General features: G+C 36.1%; 1 protein-coding gene across 4 annotated transcripts in view; it reads right to left on the bottom strand.

Annotated features, from left to right (window-relative positions):
* mllt3 (MLLT3 super elongation complex subunit) overlaps positions 1-18,716 on the bottom strand; it is a 64,197-nt gene that overhangs the window by 25,703 nt on the left and 19,778 nt on the right. For all 4 annotated transcript variants that reach the window (XM_067399695.1, XM_067399692.1, XM_067399693.1 and 1 more), the window contains exon 3: positions 66-148. In XM_067399695.1, the coding sequence (XP_067255796.1) occupies positions 66-148 (83 nt within the window). The remainder of the gene's footprint in view (positions 1-65; positions 149-18,716) is intronic.

Here is an 18,716-nt window from a genome sequence, read left to right as displayed (position 1 = left end):
ATGCTGCTTGGATTGGTTTAATTCTATGTAATAGATCAAAGACATGTTTGCACAAAAGACGGTACCTTATTTTTAAAGTAAACTTCAATAGGCAAGATAAATCCAGCGTATCCAGACTCTTCAACTTTATATGGTGGATCTTTGCACACTGCAAGAGAGAGAAAGAGAGACTGTAAGTTTAATTTTAACATGAAAAGCACCAGTACTTTAGGCAATAAGGGACAAATAGGTGTGTATAGGGTATTTGGTACAACATGCATCACCGCTAGACTCAACTAGACTCAGAATAATATTTGGTAAAGTGGGTATTACATAAATGTACATTGTGCCATTTCATTCGTCTGGTTTAAAAAGCAAATTTGAACGAAAGTCACGAAAAGCGAGGTATATGCATTAATTCGGAGTGGTGATTGGCTGCCGTGTCTGGACTGTACATGCTACATCATCAGTTTATGAGATTTTCTCTGCATTATTCATGAGAATAAACACTTTTAAAGCTGCTGTCTGTAACTTTTTTTGTGTTCAAAATTTGCTAAAATTATATAATGAGAATGTACAACATGAATCCATTTTCCAATATGTTTTTGTCTTACCCTGAATCATTATGGTACACTTATAATTAGTGTTTATATTTTCGGACTATTTCAGACCGGACTGATAGGACTCGCCGCAGAGTATCACAGTAACTGTGTGACTCGCCATAGACACGGAGAAAAGTAACTCCGGCTAGAATGTTCTTCCGCAAGATGCGTGCAGTTCTGTTTATTACCCGCTAGAGGGCCAAAAATCGCGGACTACAGCTTTAATCTAATCACTGCGCTGTATTATGCATGAGATCTCATTACAGCGGAAAATTTGAATATCACACAAGACTGTTTCAGCGCTGTTCGTTCACCTCTACCGGTTCAGGTTTGCGTTGTTGTCCTTCAGACACATATCGTAAGTGTTTATTTCCTCAGTACAGTAACACAAAAGTGTTGATTGCATTTTCCCTAAGATGTGGTCAGAGCTGGAGTTTGACTACCAAATTAAATATTGTTATGGTCATATTTTCCATAATATGTAACAACGCGTGTAGCACACATGAGAGTGGTTTCTGCACGGAACACCGCAATGAGTTTAACAACACTCGTAGTGCGGATCACAGTTCATATCTGAATTGGAGCAAGCGTGTTTCAAGTTTTTATGAACATATTTCATATACTCTCCTGCTCCGAACATGAACCAGCACCGTGAATGTGCACATATTTAGGGCCAGAGCACCAATGGTGTGAGGACCCTATTTTAATTGCTCTGTCAATGATTTTTCTTCTCTGAAATGAATCACATTTTGAGGGCCTAAACATGCTTGAATACTCATGAAGCTTTGCACACATGTCTGATGTGGCTTTCAGAATTAGGTGTGGCAAAATGAATAGACAGCGCCACCTACAAAATTTAAATTAAGCGCCCTTCACGCTACGTTTCAAGACAAGTATGAAAATCGGTGCACACATGTAACAGCTCAACACCTACAAAAAAGTCCCTGGGTGCAAAATCTAAAAACCCAACAGGAAGTGAGATATTTTGAATTATCTCTGCAAATTTTTGCAGTTTTTGCAATTTCTAGATGTTGTACTTTAACAAACTCCTCCTAGAGCTGTTAAATTGCACAGATCTTGAGTTTTCGCTGAAGGGCGTGTCCGTGGCGGCCTGACAAATTTCAATGTTTCGCCATGAAACAGGAAGTTCTTGTAACTTGGGCATACAATGTCCAATCTGCCCCAAACTTCACATGTTTGACAAGAGTCTTGGCCTCAAGACAACTACATGGCAATATTCAGTAAGTCATAGCGCCATCTAGGGCTGGACGATTAATTGAAAAGTAATCGAAACCGAAATTCAGAACCTCTAACCGATGTAATTTTCCCATGTCGGTTATTTCGTTTTTTTTTTTAATCCTGTTAATACCTTTCCCGTTAAAAACATACTACTGCGTGTGTAGCCACATGACTCTGCACCGTCCAGTCAGTGGCATAAAAGCAACACTGAGGTGAACGCGGGTTCAACACATAGTGATGGCGAGTGAGCGGTGAGCCTTGCGTCTTCACTAAACTTTGTGTCAGCTGTATTTGTTTTAAGGTCTGCCAGTTTGGACATTCAAGCGATTTTGGACACTCGCACAGCTGCATTGTGGCACGAACGCTCATACAAACAGTAGCTGTGCAAAACGTGATCGAGCGCACAAAGATGAACGCAGAAACTAGTTGTAGCTTAGAAACTAAAGTAGCTTAGAAACTCAAAATTTATTATAGCATATATTTTTATACTTTTGAAGGAACTATTTACAACCCACAGCTTCACAATTAATAGAGAGTCGGTATGACTAATTCACACACGTAATCACTCGTACTGGTACTGTGCTAATTTATCTTTATCTGATTTACAACGAGCAGAAATCTGTAAGAAATGTTATGAACCATAGATAAAACAACTGCTGAAAGTGAGCCGTTATGTCAGATCACTCTTTCAATAGGAAAAAAATATCCCATCTTTAATAGTCAACCCTATTTACAGTACAAACCTTGTCATTGAGCTATGAGGGCATTAAAAACAAACAAACAAACTATTCGTTCATTAATCGTAATCGAGGTAAAATGTTTAGTTAATCGAGGTTTTGATTTTAGGCCATAATCGTCCAGCCCTAGCACCACCTGTGGGCAACAGGAAATGTCATGTTTTACACTGTGATTAACTCCTCGTAGAGGGTTTTAACCAGATCAGCATCATATTTGGTCAGTCTAATCTTTAGCGATGTTAAATTGCAATTACAGCATGGCAATATTTAGTTATACTCAAAGCACCACCTCCTGGCAGCAGGAAGTGTGGCACGTCAAAATGCCTTTGCAATATTTTTCCTATATTTACATGCTTAAATGCATGTCGCCCACTGTTCACTGTTTTCCTAAGGCCTCTGGGTGGCGGTGGCCCCGGGTGCGAGGGGTCCTTTCATCACTGCTTGCAGCTTTAATTCATCATGTCTTCTTCAAATTAAATATATAATCCAGCTAAGGCTGATCATGAACAAAATGACACAAATTATTCTTATACACAAGACAATGATGTAGACTGAAAATTCAAAGAACAATGGACAATGTACAACGTAATGAAAGTATTAGGTATTTTAAATGATCATCCTTATTTTTCATAATATAGATGAGTATAGCATGCTGATTTGTTGATATTTCTAAGAAAAATTTACCAAAACGTATTAGATTTGTTCATGATAGTTGTTAGTAGTCTCTTTGTTTGTTGTCATAGAGTTATATATTTGAAATGCATCAAGGTGCCAACATCTCTGTTGTTTTATTTTCTCTGCTCATATTTTAACATTCATTTGTCTGTATAATGAGTATGATGAAGGTGTGTGTACTCAAATCAAGCATCATTATTATTCAAGCAACATTATAGGAATCAAATATGCATATTAGGCATGCGTTTCCTGCTAGAGCAAAATGGGATTTTATTCATCATGCCCTGGTGAGGTGATAGCGTATTAGAGGCATACACAAACATTTAAGTATCAAGCTCATAAAGGCTGCATTTATTTGATCTAAAATACAGTAAAAAAACTAATATTGTTGCTAAATTGTGAGCTGCCATTAATCCAGTCTTCAATATGACAAGATCCTTCAGAAATAAAAAAATGTATACAAAAAAAAAAAAAAGGAAAAGTAAAACAATTGTCTTAACCTTAATTGCAAGTAAAAATATATGGTGAAAAGTTGCAGTGAACCTCACATCTCCACCATGTCTCAGGGAGGCTCTTCCAAAAAGGTTCATAGCCTCTCATGGGAACTTATTAGTGTTAGCAGTTTAAATGCAGTTTAAATCTTGCAGTCTAAATGACCTGGAACGTGTGACATCTCCCCTGATTAACTGCATTATTTATATGTCTTTATGGCCAAATCCTTTGTGCAACATAAAAGCAATGCGCTTTAATCATTTATTTTAATTTATGGCCTTCATCAAGAGACACTACTTATAAAAACAAACTGCTCCAAAGCACATTTAGTTTTGCTTACACAAATCATTCATCATCATCTCTCAAAACACTAAACCTCCACAGTGAATAAATTATCCGCGTTGACACTTTTGTTTTACAGCGATGCCTTGCTATTCATCCACAAACACATCTCAGCCTTTTTATCTCTCTCTTCAACACACACACACACTCTTCAAGGTACAAAAGACAAAACATCAGGCTTGGTCCCCAATTAGACATTTCAGGATAAACACCCAGTAGTTTAGGTCAGGTGACGCCCCATGGGAACACTTGTTTGTCTCACTCTCCAAATCCCAAAAGAGCTTCTTAACAGCATCACCAATTAGTCAACATGTACTGTTGAGCGTTAATGGATACAAGGACACCTGCAGATAACGTGAAATAAAAAGAGGAACTAGTTCTTCCCTAGTATAATGAAATGCACTCATTATTATGTCAAATTAAGCCATTATTACAATAAACTGCTTCAAAAATACATTTCTGTTTGACAATTAACCTCAAACTCTCAAATATGTTGATGATTTGGTTCTCAAAAAATTATGAAAACAGTTTTCACAAACATTTTAGGCAGCACCGATGCATTATTAATGGAAAGTTCAAAAGATGTCAAAAATGTTGAGTGGTAGTACACATAGATAGCCTTAATGTCTTTTTCGATAAACCAACACGGAACTCAAACTCAAGATGATCTTGTTAATTTCTTTGCGTTGCTCTCGATGGAAACACGGTCCTAATGACAATGCTCAATAACAATGGGCATGCTAAGGTTACATAGCAACCGAGCCCCTTCCCCCCTCAGGCTATGTGACGACTTTAATGGCTAGACGATGACTGACCTCAAACCTAAGGTCGCCGGATCCCAAAACAGCATCCGCTAAACAAATATTACAGAGATTGATTGCCGTGCCGGGTCACGATTAGTTACCGTCCCTTGAAAGGATCTGTTTAGTATGGTGCATTCATTCAGTCCCATGAAGCCATTGGCAGTGAGAAGAGTGAGAAAACTATTATGGGATGTTCTGCTAGTAAGATACTTTCACTCCTGTGTGTGATTTCTTAACACTTTAACAAGCATAACTCTCCAAACCAAAGTGGTTTTTGCTCTTGCTGGAGGCTTCCGTTTTTTACTTGGTGCAGTCACAGTTACTGTATTTTGGAGATTTAGCATATAACTCTTAGAACAAGTGAACCATTTCATATTCATTTAGTGTCACCTCTGAAAGTCAATGCAAAAATACACTGTGGCCATGTTGTGCTTTCCAAACACGGCCTCAGAGTATTTTTGTAGGTCAAAACCCGGAATGAGTTTGCATTTTAGCACTTCTGGTTCCATCATCCTGAAATCAATGGGTTTTTTTAATGGGTTTTTGGTTAAATGCTTGAAATAAGGTCTGTGGTGAACAAAGGCTTATGATAATTTCACATTTTTTAGAAAATCTATGATATAAAATACATCAGTAATACCTTTGTGAGTATGTTTTAAAGCTTTAACTTGTCTTGAAAAAGGTGGTTGCTAACAAGTGGCTATATGGGACTTCAGAGGTTGTCGGGGACATTAAACATCATCAGCCGAACAGCTAAACTTGTCTACTTACCAGTTCGCTTTTACATCACCGCTGTTTATAATCGCCCTCTTGCAAACTACTATAACTCGAACTTTCAGGGAATATGTTTTTAAATAAAGACTGAAATAGTTGTTGAAAGCTTAGAGATGGTGACACTGAAATCATGTGATCGCGGTATAGTTTGTTTATAGCCGTTTCGCTTTTGTCTTCTGCCGATTGCATTTATGCTTTATTCAAATTCATAAAGTTGTGTTTATTTCTTAACATTATTACGATGAACAAAACATAAGCTTTTGTTAGTCACAGAGCTCATTTTCTGTAATAATTCAATAGCCAATTGAAAAATCCTATTGGGTTTTTGTTGAGGGAACCAGGGTGATGCTAACTCTGGGGTGGCTTACAAAAACACATCATCCCTGCAATCAAATTCTGGCTCATCCAATGGAGTTTGGCATGCTGCATGGCATTAAGGTGATTGGCTAAAAAAATTCTGGGGAAAAAAAAGAAAAGAAAGTAGAGCAAAACTGCATGCATGGGCTAAAATATCACACACACACAGCCAGAAGCTCTTACTAAATGAAGCTCTTAGAAAAACTAAAATGTAAATTACCCAGGAACATTTTTAAATGATATGCTTTTATACAATTTGCTGATTAGAAATATAGGATGGGTTTATATATAGGATTTAAATATAGGATTGTGGAGCATTTAAATTTTTTTTGTAATTTTACTCATTAATCATAATAAATCATTATGCTTGTAGTGTAACAAACCTTTAAGACAAAAACTTTTAAAATGTTTAAAAAAAAAAAAACTTTAATATTAACAAACTGAACTTTTTGTAAATATTTCAATGCAACAATGAACATCATTTTTACAGCATTTAGAGCATGGATATTATAATGAGATTTACTTGATCACCAATATTTTTTCCTTTAAAAGGTGCATGATGTAAGAATTTTGCATTAAAATATCCAAAAACCACTAGGCTAGTGTTATATATTTTGTTCACTTGTGTACTTACAATATCCCAAATGTTTCCAACTATTTGTAAATCATGAGAAAATTGCAATTTTAACTAAGGCTCCAGGACGTGTGAGGAGTCGCCTGTCAATTGACCCTTCACAAAGACCCACCCCCCCTTACTGTTACTGTTGCTTTGTCCGAAAAGCCGTGGAGCCTTCACACCACACGCAGTGAAAAATACATCGCGGAAGAAAGAGGACACTGACAACAAGTCGACGGACAAGACAAAGCAGGTTACTTGTGATATCAAACAAAGTCCCAGCTTTAAAACTGTGTAAGAAATTCAAACAGTAAAAACCATTTTGTGGCTCTTTAATGTGTCATGACCATGGTCGTGACAGATTGTTGTAGAGGCTCGTAAACCGATAATCTCTTCCTACTAGTTCACTTATAGCATCAAATAAACATAAATGAACCAAAGGATGGATGTTGTATCAAACGATTTTTTGAATTTTTTTTTTATTTTTTTCAAACGAAATTGTTGAAAAACAATTTTTCAAGTTTATCTCCACCGAGTTCATCTTCTAACTACTGACTGCTTTGTCGGACAAAATGGCGGATTCGGCATTCTGATTGGTTAGAACGCTTGTCAATCAAACTCCCGGCGAAGGGTCAATTGTGTCATACCCGCGTTACCCTCGGTTTCCGGTTTTATTTTGTAGAAACCATGGAAACACCAAAGACACTTTAATATATTACATGTTTTAAGGGAACAACTTTTTTTTTATATATTTATAGACAGAAAACTAGTTGTTGTTATATAGCTCAACATGTTTAGTCTTATTGTTTAAATCTATTTATTTATTTATTTTATTTTTTTGCGAGTACCATAATTGCATCCACGAACATGATTTCTTCCCGAGTCCTATCCCGATTGTTTCCACCGGCTATAATATAAAGACCACGTCCCAAGATTCCGCACTCAAACTTGGCGTCATCAAGCTACGCCTTTGTTTTGAAAAGACCTCAAGCGACCTCTAACGGACAGAAAATTTTACATATTGTAGCTTTAAGTATTTTAATTAGATGAGCAGTAGCTAACAGGCAAGACACTTTATCATTACTTTAGTTTCATTACTTTATTAAGCAGTGGGAGGTTACATACTCAAATCAAGCATCATTCAAGCAACATTATAGGAGTCAAATGTGTTTCCTGCTACAGTGACTAGATTCATCTTGACCTGATAAGAATAAGCATCATTAGAGAAACCGTTCTGTAGATTTCAGTATAATAAGAATATATAAAATAAATATATTTAAAATAAATATTTATATATAAACACTACTGTTCAAAAGTTTGGGGTCTTTAAAAAAGTTTTTAAATATGCTCACCAAGGCTGCATTTATTTGATCAAAAATACAGTAAAAACAGTGATATTGTGAAATATCACCACAAAGAACAACTGACATGTATTTTTTCGGAATTCTTTAGGACTTTAGTGAATAGAACAGCATTTATTTGAAATATAAATCTTTTTGATATATATAATATATCATTAAATTAATCTAGATAAATGTAAAAAAAAATAAAATAAAAATTGCATGCATACATCGGATCATGTGAGTATAGTATTTATTTGGATGTTTACATTTGATTCTGAACGAGTTTGATAGTGCTCCATGGCTAAAGCTAACATTACACACTGTTGGAGAGATTTATAAAGAATGAAGTTGTGTTTATTAATTATACAGACTGCAAGTGTTTAATAATGAAAATAGCGACGGCTCTTGTCTCCGTGAATACAGTAAGAAACGATGGTAACTTTAACCACATTTAACAGTACATTAGCAACATGCTAATGAAACATTTAGAAAGACAATTCACAAATATCACTAAAAATATCATGATATCATGGATCATGTCAGTTATTATTGCTCCATCTGCCATTTTTCTCTATTGTTCTTGCTTGCTTACCTAGTCTGATGATTCAGCTGTGCACATCCAGACGTTAATACTGGCTGCCCTTGTGTAATGCCTTGAACATGAGCTGGCATATGCAAATATTGGGGGCGTATATATTAATGATCCCAACTGTTACGTAACAGTCGGTGTTATGTTGAGATTCGCCTGTTCTTCTGAGGTCTTTTAAACAAATGAGATTTATACAAGAAGGAGGAAACAATGGTGTTTGAGACTCACTGTATGTCATTTCCATGTACTGAACTCTTGTTATTCAACTATGCCAAGATATATTAAATTTTTAATTCTAGGGCACCTTTAAACAATGTTGACAAAATTTAGCTTGTAAAGTATTGTAAAGTATTACCAATTCAATAAGTGTTACATCACACAGCAGGGTTGCTGAAAAACTTAAGCTAAAGAAAATCGTGACTACTTCCAAATCGAGACAGGACCCAAGATATATGCTTTACATTTTCCATTCATAAAAAATTTAAGCTAAAACCTTGAAATTGATAAAAATAAATCCATGTTGTGTGTCAACTTCCCACTTTTTCCAATCTGGAAATCAGTAAAATTTCACATCTCATGGAAACCCCTTATCTTACCCTTAGGAAACCTCACACACTACCTGCCGAATAACTTGCAAGATTGAAAAAGACCAGGATAGGTTAGAAAAAAAAAAAGTGATTATGTAGGTTAAAGTAGATCCACCTTAACTGAAGAGAAACCAGAACTGAACTTGAAAACTGTCTGGTTGTTATCTCAGCTCTAGATCTTTTGCTTAAGATGAAAAGGTCATTTTACACGGGATGGGGGTGGGGGGTGTAGACAGACTGTACGAGTGAAGTGCACAATACACTCATTGACCTCCAAGAGGAACTCTGCCAACAACTACAACAGAACCAGAACAGAGAATGAACTGCACACTTTTATTGAAAAAGGCCAAGAAGAGTTTTTTTTCCCTCCCCCTTTGCACAAACTCACACACACACACACACACACAAACACACACACAGCATGCCAATTATAAAACAATGCCAGTCAGAATGCATTTGCCCTTTTCCTGAGACTGGGTCATAACGAGGGCCAGCCGGAAGACACTGAGCCAAATTATAAGAAGAAAAAAAAAAAAATAAAAAAAAAAAAAAATCTTGCAACAACAACAAAAAAACCACTCCAAACCACAGCATAGTTAGTCTGCCTAAACTAACAGATTTAATCTGTATTACCTTGCTTTAAGAATCCTTAAAGGGATAGTTCACCCAAAAATGAAATTGTCATCATTTACTCACCCTCATGTTGTTTCAAACCCCATAAGACTTTTGTTCATCTTCAAAACACAAATGAAGAAATTTTAATGAAATCTGAGAGATTTCTGTCCCTCCATTGACAGTCCACGCAACTAGCATTTTGACAAGTGATCGTAAAACGAATCCATATGAATTGAGTGGTTTAGTCTAAATTTTCTGAAGAGACACGATCACTTTATATGATGAAGAGATTGAATTTAGGCTTTTATTAACAGAACATTCATGTTTATACAGGATTTTTATACAGGTGATAAAATCCTTGGTCTGAAAAATAAAATTTTGTACATTTTAAAGATAAATTCATTAATCTGGTGCACTATAAGAGTTCAAAATAAAGAGCTCCAACCCGTGTTCAGTGTGCAACTTGAACAAAGAAAAGGTCTATGCACTGACTTGCATCTGAATCCACTGTTAAAAATAAATCATCCACCCGCCAACCACCCGATGATATTCTCTGGTTTAGATATCTGCACCTGATCATCACATTACAATTATTCAAATTTTCAGTGTTAAGCATAATGATATGGTAACATATCACACTGAAGTAGGTTGCTTATAAATTAACATTTATTTAAAATAAAAGTTCTTCTTTGGCTAAATTACATTTCCTAAATAGCCTAAACACAGGCTTTACTCCCTTCAAACTATCACTATTTCATCACATCATTGTTGGTAAACACTTATGAGAATAATTTCATTTAGTTAAGCTTGTGTATATTTTTAGTTAAAGCTGTTTAAGTTATAAAGCAATATCACATGAAGGGTTTTCCTTTGTGTTTTATATAATGACCACTAGGACCACTACCTTGATTGGTTTTCCCTGAAGAGAAATATGTTCAGTTGAAAATGAAACGGTGACAGTGAAACAGTGACGCACTTTCGTTGTGTCTTACCGTGAAATGAGAGTTCTGTGTCTTTATTAAAATCAACACATTAATGATTTCTCTCTCATCCACCCGCAATTAATTGGAATGTTATTTTTTATCACTTGGACGACCCGACCCGAAGATTATCAGCAGTATCCGTGCGGATCACTACTGAATGGTTCAAAAATGAACAGAGGTCGGGAACCCGCAACAAAACCGTGTCGGTGGAAAAGGGGTATCTGAGCATGTGACTGCCTGTTTGAGTTTTATCGAGTCGGAGGCAGCACGAAATTTGACAGAGGTGGCCGCCTCGTAATTCTCTATGCAGGTAAAACCCTGTGTTTATTATGTTTATCATATAAAGCGATCAAGTCTCTTCAGAATATTTGGACTAAACCACTTAATTCATTTGCATTAGTTTTACGATCTCTTGTCAGAGTGGTAGTTGCGTGGACAGTCAATGGAGGGACAGAAATCTCTCAGATTTAATTTAAAATATCACGCAAGTCTTATGGGTTTGGAATGATATGAGTGTAAATAATTAATGACAATTCTTTTGTTTTGTTTGCTTTTTCATCTTTGGTTGAACTTCTCCTTTAATGCATACAATCAAACGCTACCGATTCGTAGTACATTTCTCCACAATATCCAGGCATAGTAACACTAAGGGTTTGTGAGAAGAGAATTTCACTTTGTTTCAGATTACAATCTTATATCTGACCTGAAGATTCCACAGAACGATATACCTGCAGCATAAACAATCCCCCTTTACAGCGGACCACCTGCACAGGGTTCAACCAGGGCCAAAACCACAGCGCTCAAGCCATAAATCCCCTTTCATGCTGATAAAATATAAACATAACCCAGAAATTATTAACAGGGATTTACTGTTGAAAATCAAATCAATGCAGCCAGACACAAAGGAAGTTGTGTTACAAATGCACAAAACACAAAAGCACTGCATGCATTACCCAGGGGCCGGTTGCATAAACCACTTAGACTGGTCTTAAAAGTTAAGACACTAATGTTTTTCTTGAAGAGTGGTCCTAATTTTTTAAAGTCTGTTACATAAAAAGGTAGATTGGTATAATTTGAATTGTAAAAATAACATTGATTACCCCTTGGTTAACCGCAAGTTGGTCAAATAGTTCTTAGGACACAGTCTTAATATAGTGACTAAGTTTATGCAACTAGCCCCAGAACACATCTGTGGTGTCTTACATAGAGCCATAGAGAGCAATATCCAACAGCTGTAGCACAAATAACATTTTAGAAAAATATTTTAAAATTATGCTTCCATGAAGAAAAATTACAAATTCAATTCAATTCACATTTGTATAGCGCTTTAACAATACATATAGTTTCAAAGCAGCTTAACAGAAAATGCAAGCGCCTACATTACAATTTAGAGTGATCTTTTATCAGAGTCCAAGTAATGCATTACTATTGGTTTGTAGACAGCAAACCAATGGTAAAAAAATAAAATAAATAAATGAGGCAAGCTTCATGAGGACCTGCAAAATATGTTCCACAGTTTAGATAATCACCTGCCTATGTCATCATGCTTCACAGATTGCTGGACTATTGAGGAAGCTGTTGCTGCATTCAAAGCTAATCAACCCAGGAGCTTAAGTGCAACTAATGTGGCATTAAGTTGTCACAACAGTTAACTGTTGTATTCCTGAATCTTTTAAATTGCCCAACAAGAAGGACCAGAACCATTGAGGTGGCTGCAGCCTCATTAAAGAGTAGATGGTAGATTGCAATTGTAGTGCCCTTGCTGTGACTCAAGACTCATAAAACCCTCCCATTCATTTTCATTTGAGTGCTGGCTGACCTGGAATAACAAATAATTTGGTTGGTCCATAATTGGTCCCAGACTCAAGCACCATATTGACAGCAGCCAAACTCTTGGTAAGACCCTACCACTAATGGTGACCCGCACTGACTGCCAGGGCTTGAGTGGAAAACCTTGCCTCTTTATTTCTACAGGAAATCTCTAATATCATTGGCCAGTGTTTGAGTATTGTTAGAGGCTTTATTCAATCAAATATATTAGGTTTTAGCAGGTGCCATGAGAATGGGGGACTGAAAAAGATTTGGCAGGGCACAGCTGGTTTAAAGGGGAGGTTCAACCTCATTAAGAACGTTTGGAAACTAGAGAATTAGTGCAATGAATGAAACTACAAAGCATTTGAGGTGTTGAGTCTTTAGCAGTTCAACAGAGCTCTCATGGTTTCACAGACAGGGTTACATTAAGCCAGGATTAGGCCTTATTTAAATTAAGACATTTAAGTAGCTTTTATAAACATGCCTTAGAATCAAACATTACTGGTGTGCATTTTGAGACAAAACAATGGCACTGACATATTTATGACAAATGGGTTGTGAGTAAACCTAAAAAAATGCAACTGAAGCTGTGTAAGAGATGCCTGTCCTGCTGTCACTAGCTGTGTTTCCTCATTATCCATTTTTATGCACATTTTGGGATATTACAAAAAAAACAAACAACAACAACCAAGATGATCATAAATTCTAAAAATGCGCATAAAAAATGTGCATAAAAAAAACGTATGTGCTTAATTGAGGCAGATAAATTTTTTATCCAAATAGAAGACATGCAGATAAACTATGATGGAAACACATTTACTAAATTAATTCCTTGATTCGCAGCACAAAAATTCATGTGACTCAGTGGATGTGATTGGATAACTGGACTAACCAGTGAACCAACCACAATCGCACAGCATCTCAAATGTTGCTTTGATCATTCTGAAATCATTCATGTCATCAGAATGATTTGGTTTGATTTCCTCCCAGAAGCATCTCGCATGATTGCGTTCATGAACACCAGCATCTGAACGCAATATAAAATGACAGTGTTTATTGTGTTTCGTCTGCACGCTCTGAGAAACAAGTCATTTATGTAGGAAAAAAAGAGTCACAGTTTCTTCCCCAATTGCAGCAACTTCAATTTTTATTACAGATATTTTGTGCCAGTTTCCCAAGAAGTGACCATTTTATTCTTTTAAACACATGGGATGGAAAGGCTGCTTCATTGTTTAATGCGATATCCTAATTTTGTGTGTTAAATTTGCAACTTTGGATATAAACAGCCACTGAGGAAGGAGGTTATACTGACAAATACATTGTCAAAAGGCACTGCAGACTTTGGGATGTACCCACACTGTAAAAAAGAATTGTTGGTTTAACTTAAAAAAAGTTACCTGGTTGCCTTAAAGTTTTGAGTTCATTGAAGTTAAATACAATGAAGGCGATTGGTTTTATCAACAGAAGCTCAAAATATCTGAACTACATTAAATTATCTATGTTGATTTGACAAAAGAAAAAAATGTTGTGATAACAAATCAGGAAAATATTTTTTTACATTAAAATTCTGGCCAATAAGCCAATAATTATTTTCATGTTATGATCAATAACTGATAAATGGCAGGTATTAAAATTCTAAACAAATTTTGTCTAAATAAATAAATTAAAAACTAAGATCAATCGTTTTAAAAGCTACAAGTACATTTAGGCATTACAACAATATAATGTGCAGTATGAAAAATGGATATTGATTTTGAGATTACATTTAACAACGTTATTAGATGATGTTTTTATTAAATATTAACTATTAATTTAATATCATAAATTGTCCAATGCAGATACATTTAAAATCTTTAATATCAGCCAATAACTGAAATAGTGCCAATATATTTTTCATCCCTACATAAATTATATATTTAAATTATTTAAACTTTTTTACCAAAGTAAAAGATTAATAGAAAGGGTTAGACATGAAAAAAGGTGGTACCGTCACAGAGTTTGCCATATGGGACCACTGTGTTCACACACAAAGGTGTAAATTGACACCTACTGCATGGGTACCACTGAATGTCAAAGAACCACCAAGTTCTCAGGTTGTTTTGGACATGGTGGTTCACTCTCATTCATCATTTTCACAGCACATGCTAAAATACACTGTAGCCTGTTTTCCTGAACATGTCATCCTGCAAAAACAAGAGATTCAGCATCAAGAAAAGCTCTCTTCAGACCCCCATCATCCAAAACCAGCGCATTAACATCTGCTTCTCAAGTACCCTGCCCCCATGGAGCAACACTTCAGCCTGCCATTTCCCAGCTGTGCTTTCTCAAACTCGCAATTCAAAACAGGGGGAAAAACTGACCCTGGATCTTTGCTCACTTTCAAGGCATGTTTTCAAATGCATTTCAGCAGTGCCAAGGCAATATGGGTCACAGAAAAAGTCCAGCTTAGGGGGCTTCGGTAAAAATTCCCCAGATGCCAACTTGAAACAACGAGCAATGACCCTCTCCTCGGCGCTTTTCAACAAACTGTCCACTCCGTTGAATTCCAACGAGCCACGTCCCGCTCTGTGAAAATCGTCCTGGTACATAGTCAAGAGCAGCTCTGCTTGCAATTACAGCTGCTTGAGGCCCTCGCTTGAGTGTGAGCCTTGACACTAGTGCCGTTTGTACTTAGTTCTGTGTGCGGGTCTGTTCAACATTCACTGCAGACGAATGGGTGAGATGAGAAACGTGATGAGAAACTAGTCAACAGCCACCATAAATAACTATATGTTGTGACAATTTTATTTTAATGACTGAATATCCGGGGGGGAAAAAAAGACACTTCTATTTAGACAAGCAGACACAAAAAAGTAGTAAATTAAACTAAAACTAAATACTAAGTTTATTAACTAAGTTTATCAACTAAAGTAAATTAATTGAACAGTATTGTAAATATGTTCGGTATCAAGATCTACCAATGAACAACAGCATCAACTTCTACATTAGATATTTAACATAAAAAAAAAAAAAATAATAATAATAAAAAAAAAACATTTGCCATAATGACTAAAAGTCATCTAGTGGTAAGTCTCTTATGACCACCAAGGCTGCATTTTTTATTAATCAAAAAATACAGTAAAACAGTAATATTGTGAAATATTATTACAATTTCTATGTAAATATATTTTAAACTATAATTTATTCCCATGATGGCAAAGCTGAATTCTTCAGTGTCACATGATCCTTCAGAAATCATTCTAATATGCCGAGATGATGCTCAAGAAACATTTCTTCTTATTATCAGTGTTGAACATTACTACTAAAACATTACTAAATGCTTTAAAAATGTTAATAACCAGTGTTCACACATTTTACTGTATGTTCACAAACTTTACTGTAAAGTGCTACTGACACCGAAATCAAATAAAAAACACAAACAAAAAATAAATTTGATACAATGGTCACAAACATACTCTATCCAAGTAAAAAAACACAAACATGAATGCTTTGACAATGCATTGCAAGTGTGCAGTATACTTAACCTGCATTCTATCTTGGGTGCTTGCATGACTAAAAGACTTGTGTAGAGCTCTGCATCTTAAAAAACCTGCATGAAGAAAAACAAAGTATTTTCTTAATGAGAAAGAAAACAAGCTAAAGTGTTAAAATACAGACAAAAGTTAAGTGCTGAAACCACATATGAGTCAACGCTGTTTGTGAAGCAGGAAGGTTTTTAATGTCTTTAGGTTGACTTCAGCAGCATCTAAATTAATTCCAAGACTCTAAATAGCATTGCATTGATTGTGGTTATCAGCTTCACAGGATGATTACAAAACAAGCAAGTCATCAAATAAATGGAAGAAAGCAGTGACGATAAGACAAACATGCTGAAATCAACTTACATTGCAAGATTTTAATGGGACTCACCAGACAGCAGTGCAGAATTTACAACAACAGAGTCATGGTTTTTCTTGCATTGAAAATATTTTGGCAGCCACCAAAATGTATCTTTGTCCCACTAAATATTTATTTGATCATTTAATGTGACGATATCTTCCATGCTGCAGTACCGGTACCTGCATAGACGGCCGCTTTAAACTACTTCCAAGAGTGTTCGTGTTTGCGCTCTGTGAAGAGCCTCAAAGGTTTCTATTTATGCAATTTTTGCAGTGTTGAGCTTTGTAGCCAAACTGCTGAGTGTGTGAATGCAATGGCCAATCAGGAGTAGGGTTGGGTTTCAAAAACCGGTTCCAAATTTCAAAGAACCGGGTATTCGATACGATGCGTGCATTTCGATTCTTTTTATCGATTCCTGACTTTTTTTTCAGTCATTCTCGCATGGTGAACAGCAGTGAGCATTTTAAGACCTGCGACAAGGACCTTATCTCATCATGCACATACGCAGTTCATTACAATCGGCACTGACTTTTGCTTCAACATGGCATTAATCTGAAGGAATGCACCGTGTTTGGGGCCGTTCACTTGTCGCATAAATCGTGGCCTCGTCACTTTCTCCTTCTTTCCAAAGCGCTTTCGCTCCTGTGGCGTCGGTTATTGCTATGCAACCATGAACTGCGCTCTGGAAGATGACGAGGAAGTATCAGCAAAGGATTAATTGATTTCTAGCCCTTGCATTAGCTTTACTAGATATATTTATGGAGATAAGAAATAAAACCCCGCTGAGCTTTAGATGTTGTTATGGAAAGGCTGAAGCTGATCTGTTGGTTCTTGTCACATGACCTGCGGTGCGCTTGAGGCATTCTAAAAAGCATGTAGGCGTGCCTGGAAACATTTGAAATTATAGCCTAAATGTGGCAAGAACAAAAAAGGTAAAAACATTATTCTTGAATAAATCACCATAAAAAAAAAAAAAAATAAATAAAAAAAAATTATTGGAATCAGAATCGAAAATCGATAAGAACCGGATTCGATAAGCAGAATCAGAATAGTTAAAATTAAAACGATACCCAACCCTAATCAGGAGTTGTTTAAGTTACTAAGAATCCGCTCAACACTGCACAAAATGACCTTTTTTGTTTAGCGTGAGTTCTGCCTGCTTGTGAATCCTTTAAAACCAACAAAGTATAAACACAAGGGATTCCTCACACAGCCTCATTGATTATAACAGGTGTTTTTGCAAAAGTGCAGCTTTGTGTACCTTGCGTTGTATTTGACATCTTCAATGATTATAGCAGCGATCTTTGCTCACTTTCTGTATATAATATTTTTTCATGCTGCCAACTATACTTAGCAAAGTTTCTGGATTTACAACCGTATTTAAATGCGCAATTGAATCTGATTAACATAGCCATAGCAATGGATGGAACAATACAATCTGATACTGTATGTCAAATGATCTGGGTAGCGTTTCCCAAAAGCATCGTTAGCCTAAGTTGATCGTAGCTCCATTGCCACCAATGGAGCTACGATCAACTTAGGCTTACGATGCTTTTGGGAAACGCAGCCCTGTGCATTAAGTCTTGGAGTGTAAATGCAATATTGCCACTTTCTCTGTGCAATGTGTTACTTTGTTGTTAATTTTATTATTAACCTTTCAAATCAGTTACTTTTTACATATAAATTTACAGATTTTTAAATATAAAATTGCACTTTGACTCATGATCCGTGCAGACAGTGCTTATTTCATGAATAAACAGGATAAGTTAATATTACAAACAGTTTCTCTGCATTTATTTTGGATTTATTGTCAGTAATAATGGGCTCGCAGTTCACATGGGTAGGGAATTTTGAACTGTGTGTGGTTGGCCGTGTTCGTCCGCCACCACCGAAGACCTTTTTGACCCAGGAAAAACCCTGAGAGAACAAGCATTAAAAGGCATCTTTCCAAACTAAATGCCTACATAATACTCCTTGAAGCACAAAGACTGGGAATAAAACTAAATATGCACAGACTCCAAGGCACCCAAACCCTATATCTGCAAAATGTGAATGCATCAAAATTGAAACTAGCCCTCACAGAAATTCACAAACCCTTAACAAATGCAATTTCCTGCTCTATCTATAATGTGTGTTCAGGGTATAATTTTACTTGCAGACATAATGAGTCAATAAAATGCAATGTGGTATGAGTAGTATTTCACCATGACAATAAAACCTTAGCAGCCAGACAGAGTAAATAACAATAAAACATTTCTACCCTTGACTAAAGGACACAGCATTCCCGTTTGA

The sequence above is a fragment of the Chanodichthys erythropterus genome, chromosome 11 (assembly GCF_024489055.1).
Source record: "Chanodichthys erythropterus isolate Z2021 chromosome 11, ASM2448905v1, whole genome shotgun sequence".
Classification (NCBI taxonomy): domain Eukaryota; kingdom Metazoa; phylum Chordata; class Actinopteri; order Cypriniformes; family Xenocyprididae; genus Chanodichthys; species Chanodichthys erythropterus.
Note: the sequence above shows the minus strand (reverse complement) of the source record. Positions and strands in the feature narration are given on the sequence as shown.